The sequence below is a fragment of the Sinohyriopsis cumingii genome, chromosome 13 (assembly GCF_028554795.1).
Source record: "Sinohyriopsis cumingii isolate HCF-2022 chromosome 13, ASM2855479v2, whole genome shotgun sequence".
NCBI classification, from domain to species: domain Eukaryota; kingdom Metazoa; phylum Mollusca; class Bivalvia; order Unionida; family Unionidae; genus Sinohyriopsis; species Sinohyriopsis cumingii.
The window spans coordinates 27,969,111-27,984,264 of NC_142973.1; the positions used below are offsets into that span (position 1 = coordinate 27,969,111).

General features: G+C 36.9%; 1 protein-coding gene across 1 annotated transcript in view; it reads right to left on the reverse strand.

The window, feature by feature from the left end:
* Positions 1-2,224: 2,224 nt before the first annotated feature.
* LOC149785101 (tRNA (guanine-N(7)-)-methyltransferase non-catalytic subunit wdr4-like) overlaps positions 2,225-15,154 on the reverse strand; it is a 45,583-nt gene continuing 32,653 nt past the window's right edge. The window contains exon 3 of the mRNA XM_089978869.1: positions 2,225-5,198. Coding sequence (XP_089834995.1) covers positions 5,054-5,198 — 145 coding nt within the window. The 3' untranslated portion in view covers positions 2,225-5,053. The remainder of the gene's footprint in view (positions 5,199-15,154) is intronic.

Here is a 15,154-nt window from a genome sequence, read left to right on the forward strand (position 1 = left end):
CTAACCTCATCCTTCACAGATGCTAATATAAGCTGTTTCTATCATCCACATGTGAAATGAAAACTCCACAGTTAAAAACATCAAACCAACTATTCTAGAGTGGCTTCCCTCTTACAGAGCAAATCCGAGAAATGAGGTGGTATCATGCTGATCATGTATTAGACACAGATACCTTACTCATGCATAACTCCCGAACGGTCAGCTTTGACTGGAATGTGTACTATATTACCCTGTGAAACAGATGTGAGCTGCCTGAAGAAACTGTATGATGGTGTACTACCCAACAAAATCTTGGACTTTTTAAGGGAATGTGGTTTATGCAAAAATTGTTTATTAAAGGTTTAAGAATTTTACATTACATTTGTGTTTTGAGAGACTGCACTACACTGAGAAACATTATAATAAGGGTATACTGCATTAACATTAGCTTTTACTGCTCTTTTCATGAAATTCCCTTATGATCTTGAGACTGTCCCAATTTCATATTTCTTTTGTCCCCTATAAATTATGTTCCAAAAACATTATTCCTATTGCCAATCAACTACAACCAATGTCCTTTAATATGTATATTACATGGATAAACTAGATCAAAAATGTATATTAATTGGGAAAATATATGAAAATCTCCTCTCACAAGAATAATTACCAAAATGGCCTGTGGGGAGGAGACATCAATACTTCTTCCTTGTTGCCAATTATGATTAAAGAGATGCACAGATATGATAACCTTCCTGCCAGTCAATAGTGTGGCACTATGTTCTATCAAAACACATTCCAAGTACTATCAAAACACATTCCCAGTACTATCAAAACACATTCCAAGTACTATCAAAACACATTCCCAGTTCTATCAAAACACATTCCATGTACTATCAAAACACATTCCAAGTACTATCAAAACACATTCCAAGTACTATCAAAACACATTCAAAGTACTATCAAAACACATTCTAATGAGGAAGAGCTGTACTTTCAAACACAAATTAACAGAAAATTCTAACAAAACTGTCCTTATAAACAAAGATGTGGAAATATATTTAATTGGAATGGTAGTTCCTGCATCACTGACAGCCATGTAAATGTTCATTTATATATTTATCATTTCTGTATTTGTTTACAGGCAGTACACTAAACTTGGCCATTTACACATGTAAATATTGCGGCCTTACCCAAGAGATGTGTTTAAATTCACAAAGTCCAAAGAAAAGAAGGGAGATATTACAATTGTTGGAAGTGGACTATTATAACAGACTGGGATCATCTTTGTTTTTTATTTTAGACTTTCAATTACTAGTTGGATGTGGGAATAATGCCCTTGGCTGGGGACTACCACCAGGAAAAGATATGGCCATGTAATAATAGCAGGTAATGTATCACTGGCATTAAAGTTTGATGCGACATTGATGACATCATAACATAATGATCACATCATTTCTAGCTTTGCAGTAAGCCTTGATTTTTACAAAGTGCACTACTGCATGATGAATGACTGGTTAAGGACCATTTTGTATTATTATCTGTCCATTAAAGGCAATGCATTATACTGAGGTATTTTATACAATATTACTATTTATTAATGAATACTAAAGTATACCTGCCTTATAAAAGATACTGTCTTTATATTGAGGTATTTTATACGTAATATTTATATTAAAGAAATGCGATCCATAACTTTAATTGTCTTATTAAAGAGACTGCCTTATATTAAGGTATTTTATACATAATATTACTATTAAATAATGAAATTGGATCTATAACTATACGACACATATATAGAGTTCTTTCATACATAATATTACTATTAAATAATGAAATTAATTCTTTAACTGTACTTGCCTTATAAAGGGAATGTTCGTATAATGAGGTACATTACAGTGAGAGTGTACCTATATTTCTACTTGGCTGATAATGCAGGAAAGATACTAAGGAGAACACTCATTTTTTTATTTTTATAGCTGTCAAACTTGTCAAAAGATTTTTGCCACAGTAAATTTTGACAGACTCCAAAGAGCACATTGCTGTGGTCAATTTTGACACAGGCTCCAACAAGCATACTGCTTGTTGGCTGCAAAGTCAATCAAGTCCATGCTAAATCTTATTGGGGGAGAAGAGACCTCTGTACCAACAACAACAACAACAAAGAAAGAAGAAAATATCACTTAGATAAATTATCCTATGGTTTATTGATTTTTTTCTCTCACTCAATGCAGCACAATTTTGGTGTAATTGCTGTGCTTGGGATACAATTCTGACTTGTACTTTATGCTTTTCCAGAATATTTCTTTGGCTTGAATATGAAAGCCTCCCTGCGTGGGTCCCCTGAACCCAATCTGATTGGATAATTGCAAACACACTCCAGAGGCTGCAAACATGAAATGCTGCTAAACATTATCAACACTGGAGGCTGTGACAATAAAACCATACAATTTAAACATTACCAATCCTGGCTCTGTCATGGCAACAAGCATAACAGTGTTTGTGTACAATTGTTTTGAGCCAATTCTACCTTCAGTAACAAGAGGTTGAATGACTTTTTTAAAAGAGCCTAGTAAATTTTATTAAAAATGACTGATGTGAATAAGGTAGACAAAATGCCTATTTTAAAATGCTGTAAATTTGTAATTTCTATTGCTATACTGTATTTGCACATATTTCCTTGTAAATATTCAGTGATGCTATAGTTTAAAGTAATTTTTAATGAATACAAATAATTTGTGAGAAATTAAACAAAATGGATATCATCAATGGTTTTATTTCAGCATTATGCACAATCTTGTACAGACATACCAAACCAATACTATCTCAGTTTTTGTTTTCCTCTTCTTTTACAGTTTTATTCTCAATCTATTTTAACAATGAACTATTTCATAAATGGGCATTTCATAAATGGGAACACAACCAAATGCAACTTGAGCATCCACTTCTGGGCAACAAGACAGGTGACCTTCTAAGACAGGTGACTGATCAATAGATGTTCATTTCTAAACAAAATAAGTTGATTTACTGGACCATGATAAACTGGCTGTTAAGATGGGTGATTTCCCAAAAGAGGTATCATTTATAAAATAAGATGGTTTACACAACCATGAGAAACTGTTTGTTAAGACAGGTAACTGCTCCAACGATCATTTCTAAAAGAGAATTGGTACTGAAAAAGTGCTCAATATTAGTACATTGCATGGTGAAAAACAAAGTTCTTTATTAGTGAACTGAATATCAGTGCATCCCCTCAAAATGCTTTCCATGTATCTCAACATACTCAGTCCTATTATCCAATTTTTAAAGACCATTTTGTATTCAATTTTTGGTTATGTTGTTCATACAATGAAAATCCACATGGTAGCTTTGAAACTCCTCAGCAAATCTTAGATAACAAAATTCTGCCTAAAATCACTTAAAGGTAAATCAGCACTGTATAGAGGGTGTGGCAAAGTCTGAACACAGTACTCATTCAGGAAGTCTGTCAAGATGGCAGATTTATTCATTGGTGCTTTGTCATGGAATGCAAGGATACTTTATGTACCTGTACACAGACAGGTGGTTCAGTAATGTTCCACATCTTTTGGCAATACTTTGCAGGAATAAAAATGACCAGTGGCACTTACCAAGTCAGGCATAGTTACCTGGATGACCAGATATTTTACATAAAACACAATGCATTTAAAACTTCCTTGACATTCTGACAACTGAACGATTTGTGGCGTCTGCTAGTTTTCTCCATTTAAACTTTATAAGTTTCTTTCGAGTCCAGTTCAAAAAAGTAAATCCATGTTTCATCACCTGTGAAAATCCCGTTTAAATATCTCTGGTCACTTTTTCATATATGGCAAGTAGTTGGGTGACTGCAATCCAGGTCTGTTTGTGATCTGATAGCTTTCTGAGGTTCAAATGATTCTTCAATTAAAAAAACGCAACTGATGAATTAATGTCCATGATAATAGGATTATCTTCCACTGTGTACCAGGCACCTTCAACAATTGTCTCCTTCACTGCAGCAATGTCCCACTCACCAATCGTAGAACGAGATCTTCCATGGATTTGCAGCCTTTTTTAATCAATGAAATCACCTAAAATTTCCAGTAAATGACAGAATTGCATCTGTAGACATTATTCATGCCAGTCCTTTTATTATTCATGGATTACCCTACAAGAGCTAGAATTTAACTTGTTCCCCTTCTCCGACATTTTTTTATCACTGTCATTTACCTATGTTACGTCAGATGCATAAATATGCAGCTGTTGAGTGTGATGCACATGCATCTTCTATCAATAGAAAATTATCTTGTGTCTCAATAGGCATGCAATTTATTAACAGGTCCAAAAAAACAAAAGAATTTATAACAAAATATTCAAAACTTTTTCAAATAGGTACCCATCAGTAAGTTTGTTTACAGGACCATGAGAAACTGGTTAAGACAGGTGATTGCTCAGCAGAGGTTTATGTATAAAATAAGCTGGTTTTTAGGACCATGAAAAACTGGTTGTTAAGTCAGGTGATTGCTCAGCAGAGGATTATTACTTAAAAAACTGATTTATAAGACCATGAGAAACTGGTTGCAAAGTCAGTTGATTACCTATAACTGATCATTTTAAGGCCAGTTTGACTTTTTATTAAAAGAAAACACCAAAAAACCCCAGAAATCTCCTAACTCTAAATTAAGAAAAATTATTTTGATAATGGTACATGATCAACATTTTCAGAAACTTTCCTTTCAGCCTTTCAGCAAATAAATTTGTCTTTGTCATCACATTGTCTTTAACTAACATAAAATCTAATATAATGAGCTATGAAAAGTTTCTACATTCAGGGAAATCAATAAAAATTGTATCACACAGAATTTGGGACAGTAGTGGTATATTAAAGGTAAGCTGATATTTCTGTAGCCTGCACATTCTAATGACAATAGCAATCAACCAGGCTCTGAAGCCAACCCAGAGCTGCCTATTGTTGCCTGACCTACTTTCCTACTGCTGCTCTGTTGACATAAAGCATTATAACCCCAGTCCCATACAGGCATTCCATGCAAGCTCCTCTTCACACAAGGCTACACACCTACCTTCTGCTCAGAAGCTGCCATTTTGGTCTGGTTTGAAAGAGATGAAGCTGTTTTCTGTTGTCACAAATCGCAAAGACTTCTCCTGAAGGTGATAAAGCTGAGGCTAGAATGTAGTTTGTACCACCATTTTGGGTGTCATCTCTGCAAAAATAAAAGCAAAATCCAAATTTGTCACAATTTGTCTCCAAAAATCATGAACCTGTGTCATCTCACTTCCTCACCATCTGACTGAATAGAAATATAACATTCATGAGAAACAGCCCCGAATTCCATCAATAAAATTGACCAGTTTGAGTACAGTCAGCCAACACAGTGTGATCCTACCATCATTTTACAGATATTCCAGGCTAAAGTCAATAATTTCTCCACAAAATATTGATGGCAAGCTTCTGAAATCCTTAGGGATTATACAACACTATAGATTTATTTGAGAAACCCTAATTAACTCTGTACCTCCACTGTTATAGCTCTGTATGGACTACAACTTATCCCTACTGTTAACAGAATTACTAAAATATTCAAACTATTTGCAGACAATGGTATTTTTTAGTCAGACATATTTTCTTTTTGTACAAAAGATTATATTACAAAGTGCAGAAGCATCACTCTATTATTATTACTTAATTATCAATTATAATTATAATGCTTTGAATTAAAACACGTCAAATCCCTAATTTCAACCATGCTGATTGAGAAAAGGAAGTCATCACATATCAGCCCTATAAATTTTTGTAAACAGAATCTGCATGTGCATTTCTAACTGGCAATACAGTATCAGGTTATTTTTGTTGTAGGGTTTAACGCCAATTTTCAGCACAAGATAGGCTATACACGGCAGCCAGTATTACTGGTGGAGGAAGAACCCCGGGAAACCCTGGGAAGAACCACCGACCCACGAGAAGCTACTGGCAAGCTTTCTCACGTACCCACATTAGCAGAGGAGTATCAGGTAACAATGTTTCTATTACTATTGCTTTTTTAATTGCAAATTTATATCCTGTTATATATTCATGAAAATTGTATACTCTTGGAGCTGAAAATTTATTTTGCGGACATGGCTATTTAAGGCACATCAGTATGTAATAGGCTATTATGTGTCTGGAATAGCTGACAGCAAGCGAATGCATAACCTTTTCCAACAATATATTATACATATGTAAATAACCACTTCTGACACTATACTGTACTGTACTGTACTGTACGCTAATAAATAACCTTTCTGAAAACATAATGTACATATATAAATATACTTTTCTGACTATATTGTACATATATAAATATCCTTTTCTGACTATATTGTACATATATAAATTTCCTTTTCTGACTATTGTACATATATAAATATCCTTTTCTGACTATATTGTACATATATAAATATCCTTTTCTGACTATATTGTACATATATTAATATCCTTTTCTGACTATATTGTACATATATAAATATCCTTTTCTGACTATATTGTACATATATAAATATCCTTTTCTGACTATATTGTACATATATAAATATCCTTTTCTGACTATATTGTACATATATAAATATCCTTTTCTGACTATATTGTACATATATAAATATCCTTTTCTCACTATATTGTACATATATAAATATCCTTTTCTCACTATACTGTACATATATAAATATCCTTTTCTGACTATAATGTACATATATAAATATCCTTTCCTGACTATAATGTACATATGTAAATAACCTTTTCGGAAATCTACTCAGCAATTTTTTCTGACAATATATTATGACTGGAAATCTACCAAAGAATATAATGTCTCCACACTTCCTAAGCATGACTTTCTCCCTAACATCACACTAACTAAATTCCCTTAGCCCAGACACCCTCCCTCCAGGACTGCAATATGATTTACACAAAGCCAAGTGAGTTCAGGCAGCTGACTGACTTCAGGTAATTCTGACTGACATTGTTATAAACCACAGAGAATTGTCCTGCTGTAGCATATATGCATTCTTGGCATATGGCATGGAAATGATACTGAGCTGCCAGGAATGACTATTAATGTCCATTTTTTAAATATCTAATGTAGTTATTCATTTATTAAAGCATTTAGTCCAATATGGGATTTGAATTCTGCAAACAAATTTTGATAGCCACAAGGTCTAGGAAATTTTGAAATCTACTTTGCAACTGGTTCATGTCAATAATTATAACTTGTGCCTGTTAAAAAAAAATAATTTCAGTGGCATCATGGAAACTTCAAACAAATTTCCTATTAACTGAAATTACAGCTCATTATTTAATTTTAGGAATGATCATGAAATTACTAACAGTCCGAGTTAATACCAAAATGACAGAATCTGCTGGTCTAATGGTATATATACTAGTCTTTAATTAGTGGCCTACTGGTCTAATGGTAAATTCACACGTCTTGGATTAGTGGTCTACTAGTCTAATGGTAAATTCACATATCTTGGAATAGTGGTCAGCTGGTCTAATAGTAAATATACTAGTCTTGAATTAGTGGTCTACTGGTTTAATGGTAAATTTACTAGTCTTGAATTAGTGGCCAATTGGTCTAAATGGTAAATTCACTAGTATTGGATTAGTGACCTACTGGTCCAACTTATTAGTCTTGGATTAGTGACCTACAGATCCAATGATAAATCTACTAGTCTTGGATTAGTGCCCTACTGATATAATGGTAAATTTACAAGTCTTGGATTAGTGGTCTACTACTATAATGGTAAATTTACAAGTCTTGGATTTAATGGTCTACTGATAATATCAAACCCCACTATTCCGCATCACATCCTACAAAGACGAATTTATTTGATAGGCCCATGAGGCAGTAAGAGTTCAAACCTCACAGGCTTTAATTTTCATGAAAGACAGTTCCCTAGCAGTAAGGGTGTGGTAAACTCTCATGATAGTTAATGCAATCCAACTAGAAATGGCAGAAGCTGAAACGTTAATGGGTAGGAAAAGGTACTTCCTACCCTTCCTTCTCTCTTTAGAGCTATAAAGGAAAAACAGAGCTCTAACTGGACATCATGTGTATCTTGGTCATCCCTAGTACAGATTACGGCTGAGACTGGACATCTCAACTGAGAGTTGAAGATGCTTTTTCTGGCCAAAAGACTTGGTTGGCATGGGAGATAAACTAACTGATAATTCCCACTAAACCTGATACATCCATGCTCTACAAATAGGGCATGAAGCCTGCTCCTTCATCTTGCAGATGTTAAGGCAAGTGAGAATACCCTTCTAAGGATGAGGTTCTCAAAGACAGCTTCACCCAAAGGTTCATGAGGAGTTTATTTAGAGATCACATGATGCAAGAGAAGAAAATCAATCACTGTGCTCACTGAGGGACAGCTAGGACTGATAAGATTTTTACTACACCAATCACAAAAGATCTCCACTGAACTAGTACCATATACCTTCGACATCCCTCTTATCCAAGACAGAATGATACACTTGGCAACTTTGAAAACTTTTCTTTGCAGAGGAATCACATGAGATGAGCCAAGAATGAAAGTGGAGAATCTGTGGACTGTTGTGTAGGAGAGAGACCCTGCATTATGACAAGAGGTCACCCCTCTAAGGTAAGGTCCTGGGATGGTCCACCAGTAAATCGAGATGATTGCTGAATTGTAATCACTGGGGCCACAGAGGGACAATCAGGATGAGCTGAGCTGTGGGGTGCCTAACTTTGTTAGAGGCCTTTAGGTCATCCTGAAGAATGGGAAGGCATAAGCAAACAGACAAACCCACTTGAGACTGGAAGTGTACACTACCTTAGCTCTTTGGTTGGGGACTAGGGGAGCATAAATGGGAAGCTTGTTCAGTTTGGTGCCAAACAAGTCCACTGAGGGAATTCCCCAAAGTTTGAACTCGTAGTCTGCTATGGATTGGTAAAGCAACCATTCCATAAGGACTATCTTCTTTTCCTTGACAGACTGTGTAACAAACCGAAGGCAGAATTTTGCAGAATCAGAGCATGTTGGCCGGATGTCTTACTAGGAGTTAAATAATTTTGGATCTCTAAATTGGCTTAAAAGGTATTTAATCCTTGTGCAAGTGGGGCTTCTGCCAAAGGACATATTCGAGCCAGATACCCCATAGCATGCCAAGATGGTGTGAAGAAACCTGGACCCATGCAGAAAGAATATCAAACGGTAGGTGTGTCGACTAATTAGGGATAAGAGATGCTTGATCTTCCGTTGGGAGGGGCTAATACTTTAGGCGGGAAAATGCTTCATTCTTAGTCGTAAACGCGCACAGACCCGTTAGTGAGCTGCTAATTTTTGGGGAAGAGAGATGTATTGTCTAGTAAAGCAGGAAGCTTATGTTGAGGAGGGAATTTTAGCTAAAAGCCACTCCGAGACTTAACTTGATAAAGAAGGGAACTGAACTGGGTAAACAAGCTTCTCAAAGGAAGCTCCAAGGGTGCCAAGAGAGTTGGTGCTGAGATATTCCAGGGTGTACGAAGTGATGACACCAAGAGAAAAAGAAGGAAGCCGTGGAGAATTCCAGTGTGTACACAAGAGGCACAGTGTATATATAGAAGGAGGAAGAGGAAGGAAGGAGGAAAGAAGAGAAATTAGATGAGTACTTGGGAAAACTCACTGAACAAAGACTCACAATAGGACAGTAATTTCAATATGACAAAGTAAAGAGTAAAGGGCATTTGGTCAACCCGGCCATTACTGTATTATGATATACTGAGCTGAAGATTTATGTCCATGAAATTCTTGAATTCGTATATTTGATAAAATTGTTATTTATCCAACCTTGAGTTGTTATATGTATTTTGAGAGTTGGAACTGCTGACTGGGGCTCGTGAGTCATTAAATTTTAATGCACACCTTCTGCAGTATTATTTATAATACCATAGTGGATCAGTATTATTTATAATACAGTAGTGGATCAGTATTATTTATAATACAGTAGCAGGGTTGTGACAGACTGTCCACCAAAATGTTCTTCCTGCCAGGAATGTGGCAAAGAGAAATATACCTTCTGAAGTTGCCCAGCAAAGCAATTTTAAAACTGCCATGCAGAGAGAAGGTGCATGTGTACCTCCTAGTCTCCTGAACTACCACCAACATGTTGTCAAAGGAAACCATCACACAGCAACCTCATATTTGGTGTACATACCCCTGAAGGCCTAAGAATACGGCCCTCATTTCCAAACTGTTGATGTTGAGGGTAGATTCTTTCTGAGACACCATAAACCCATTACCATGAAGCCTGAAGAATTAGTCCTTCCATCTCTGGATTATTTTGCTACCCTGCATCTGGTGGAAGAAAATGGGGGACCTTACTAAAGGAGAGTGATTTTGTAACTGAAGCCATTAGCCATCTCTTATACAAAGGAATGGATAATCAACCATTACAAGTGACCAAATCTTTGAAAAATGGTTAAGCAAGGCGCCAATGGTAACCAAATGAAAAGGTATGACCTGCAGGTGATGAAGCAAGTCCCTAGGGCTGTCCACTCTATTCCATAGGAAAGGAAGAAGGGCATATGAACATCCTCCCTGGACCTTTATGGCATTCCCTTCTAAGGCCCACCTGACGGGGGGGGGCCTGAAATGGGATCATTGATTTGACGGGATATGCAGCCTTAAAGAAATTAGGTCATTAGCCCTGTGGATGGTTATGATGACCTCACTTCTTGGCACATTTCAAACGGACAAGTGTTGATGGTCTCTAAAATCCTGAGCAGCCACAGCGGCAATGAGCCTTCCAAAGAGAGTCTCTGCCACCGGGGCAATGTAGATGAAGCAGCCCTTATAAGGTTCCTACTGTGCTATAGTAAAACCGTTTAAGTGTCCTGAGCAACATCCCTGCACAAGTGGAGAAGCTCTGCTGCTAAGGTCAAGGACAAGGGCAATGCAGGTATATTAGTTCTTGTCACTGCTTCCAACAATCAATGGAGAGCCAAAGACAACAGTAATTTCCCCATGCCATCAGGCTGAAAGAGGCTTCTGAAATGAGATCACCAAGCGAGGCTACACTTACTAATGACCCAGCCTTTTGTTCTAACAATTCTAGTATATTCATTGGATGGTGGGCCCCAGTATCAACAGAAATACCCATCTGAACTGCTTCAGCATCCAAAGTGGGAGGTTAAGTGGGCCAAGATAGGGCATGCACCTTGTAGCTAGAAGCAACTACCAAGAGTCACAATATAGGAGTAGGGATCGACCACCCCCTATATCAGAGGTCTCAAACATACAGCCCACGGGCTGCAAAGCTGTATCCTATGGTCCACAAAATGACTGGGTGTGTGATTTGGATTTTTAATGTAGCTTTAACAATTTTTCAGTCATAGCGCTATGATGTCTGCAGTGTGACAGTTTATAGTGATGCCTAGCACTGGTGCATCATGCTGCAAACACGCAGCATGATGTCCCACCCAGTCACATTATCCTGACACCAAGCCGACCAGTCCTAACACTAACCTCTTAATGCTGAGCACCAAGCAAGGCAACTGTTAGTACCATTTTTGTAAGTCTTTGGTATGATTGACTGGGGATCGAACCCATGACCTCTGCATCTGAGGTGGATGCTCTAACCACTAGGCCATCAGAGCAGTCCAAAATGATTGGTGTCACAAGGTGTCATGAGAGATAACAAATGTGGTGCAGCCCTCAGACCATCGTAAATGTCCTCATGCAGCCCTCAGGGTGGTTTGACTTTTAGACCCCTGCCCTACATTTCCCAGCAAAAACTTGGCCCTTGCTAAACCTCTGAAAGAGCTTGCTGATCATAACCAAGTGAGGCAGAAACAAGAGATCTGGTCGAGTGTTTGTCCCTCTTGGCAAGGAGGTGGGACTCACTCTGCTTTTTTAGATATGAGAGGGTACTGCTTCTGCCCTTGCATGGTTGGAGGGGGACATGATCTCTACACTTTAGGACACAAAAGGGTACTGTCCTAGAGGTAAAGGGAAGGTGCATTTTCTCTCTCTTGGGAGAATGTGATTCGCTCTCTGTCCTCAGGAATGGGGACGTGCTGCTCCTACGAGAGGTACAACACTCACTCTCCACACATTTATAACCTTCTTGAGAGTGGACCCACTAACCCTAAGAGTCTCTGGGTAGACTGAGACATCCTTCTCTAAGACCAGAAGGACTCGGAGAAAGAGAACCCAGAAAACTCTGAAAAAGATGAGGATACGGTATTCCTCACTTGGTAGGTCCATCAACTCTCAGTGAGATTGGTTATCCTTGTCTGACCAAAGGCTACAAATAGACAGCCACCTGTCCTCTTACAGCATGTGGAGGATAAGCAAGTGGTGGGTCACAGGGGGATTTCCTGTGGCAACACTAACCCACACCATGCTTAGGCATTGTTACTGAAATAAAAGTGTTGTAAAGATTTGTTGAACAATAAAAAAATTCCAAGTTAGTGTACACCAGGTACACTGTGGAGTAAGTCCACAATAATATAATTTGTTCATTAAAAAAACACCTTACATGGGGGATTCACTAAGAATAAATGTTAAAAAGGAAACAATGCTAAGATTTCAAGACAGAAAGAGCAATAAAACAAGTCAATCAGGGTTAAAACAACAGGAAAGAACTACTGTAACTAGCATAAAACCAGTAGGATATAATTGCCAAATATAGGGAAAGATTGAAGAAGGTTATCCAAAACTAAATGGAAAAAGGAACTGATTTTCATCACCAATCATGATAGATGAAGAGAAGTGGTATGTAACCTGCTTACCACATGTTGTTGTTGTTGTTGTTGTTGTGGGGTTTAACGCCATTTTTCAGCACACGATAGGCTATACATGGCGGCCAGTATTAATGGTGGAGGAAGAACCCGGGAAAACCCTGGAAAGAACCACCGACCCTCGCTTACCACATGTAGGAATATCAGAATTCATCGCATAAGTAAGGTGAATAAATGAATGGCAGGTGAGTCTGTATAATGCAAAATGCAAGGATAGGGAAAGGAAAATAAAATAGCTACCCTTTGCTGCTTAAAAATATTTTTAGAATTTTTAAAAACCACCAATTTTGAGACACTATTGCTGTTAGAAGGGGTAACAAGGACAAAATTAAAATGCCAAGACATACACCATGTGTAGCAAACAACTGTTTAAAATAAAACTGGGAGACAGAATAAATAAACAGTGAAAAAAATCAATAAGTGTATTCAATCCTAACGTTCAAGAAGTGAAAAGGACATGACTGTGGTTTTAGAACTGCCATTTCCGCTTTTCCAAATCTGCAGGAATAAGAATTAAAAGTGTCTTTTAATGTACAGGTATTTTTTTACACAGGTACAATAGTATTTGTAAGCCATGGGAAAAATTGTAAGTCACCATGAAGTGTTATGATGTTATGATTATACCCAACATTGCTTCTTTACGGCAAATCACTTTTCACTGTACAAGCTCCTAAAATTTTCTTCAGTGTGGATGAGGGACATTTTACTGACAAGAGACACCATATCTTCTTCAATTCAGATGGAAGACATTAAACTTACTAGAGATGATGTATTTTTTCAATGTGGAAGGATGACATTTAACTAACGTGAGATACTTGATTTTCTTCAATGCTGATGGAAGACATTTAACTAGATATACCATAACATTTTCAATGCCGATTGATGAAATTTAACTGACCTGAGATACCGTATTTTCTTCAATAATGATGGATGAGATTTAACTGACTGGAGATACATGTACTGTATTTTCTTCAATAGGAATGCATGACATTTAACTTACTGGATTTTCATCAATGCTGATGGAGGACATTTAACTGACTAGAGATACCATATGTTTTTCAATGATGAGAGATAAAATTAAACTGACTAGAAATAACATATTTTCTTCAATAAGGATGGATGAAATTTAACTGACTAGAGATACCATATTTTTTAAATATGGATGGAATACATTTAACTCACTAAAGATAAAATATTTAATCTCATGTAATCAATATGTATCCTTGGGGGACAAGGTAGCTCAATTTGATAAATAGTGGGACTCATAGTCCCTGTGTTGCCGGCTTGACACTCACCCATGCCAGCTTGGGTCACATGACTTAAGAGTGTCCTTCAAAAAGGAACGTAGCTCCCTTCCTAAGCATGATACAGCCGAGGAGGAAAGTGCTTAAAATTGCATTAAAAACCAACCACTACCACATGTACCTTTCTCTTTCAACCAACCATTATCTCAAGCATGGAAGATGTAGACCTGCCATATCACAATGCACTGGCACATCTGTTGTCTATGTTGTTTGCAGTTCAGTTTGCATTATATACAAGGCAAATCTGTTGTCTATGTTGTCTGTAGTTCAGTTTGCATTATATGTGAGATAAATCTGTTGTCTATGTTGTTTGTAGTTCAGTTTGCATTATACACAAGACAAATCTGTTGTCTATGTTTTTGCTGTTCAGTTTGCATTATACACAAGACAAATCTATTGTCTATGTTGTTTGCTGTTCAGTTTTCATTATACATAAGACAAATCTGTTGTCTATGTTGTTGGCTGTTCAGTTTGCATTATACACAAGACAAATCTATTGTCTATGTTGTTTGCTGTTCAGATTGCATTATACACAAGACAAATCTATTGTCTATGTTGTTTGCTGTTCAGATTGCATTATACACAAGACAAATCTGTTGTCTATATTGTTTGAAGTTCAACTTGCATTATACACAAGACAAATCTGTTGTCTATATTGTTTGAAGTTCAGCTTGCATTATACATAAGGAAGATCTTGAAATCTATTGTACAGCATGAGAGGAGTTGTAGGTGGGGTGGTTTTTTGCTTTAAATGAACATCTTAATCTGTTTTGTTTTGTTCAAGATAGTTCTCAACTAGTTTAATGTTAACTAGAAAAAGGGAAAGTGGGGCAAATGAACCTCCCTCCAACCATCCTCTATATGAACCTCCCTCCAATCATCCTCTATATCAGCTATTCATAAATGAGCAGAAAGGTGTGGCATGTATCTCAATTCCATCACACCTAATTTTTCCACTGTGCATATAAATATTCTGCCATATATGAAAAAATATACACACCATAAGTACTAATTGTGCACCAAAGATTTGAGATCAGGTGCAAATATCCAGGGTTTATAATATTCAGGATGGATCAG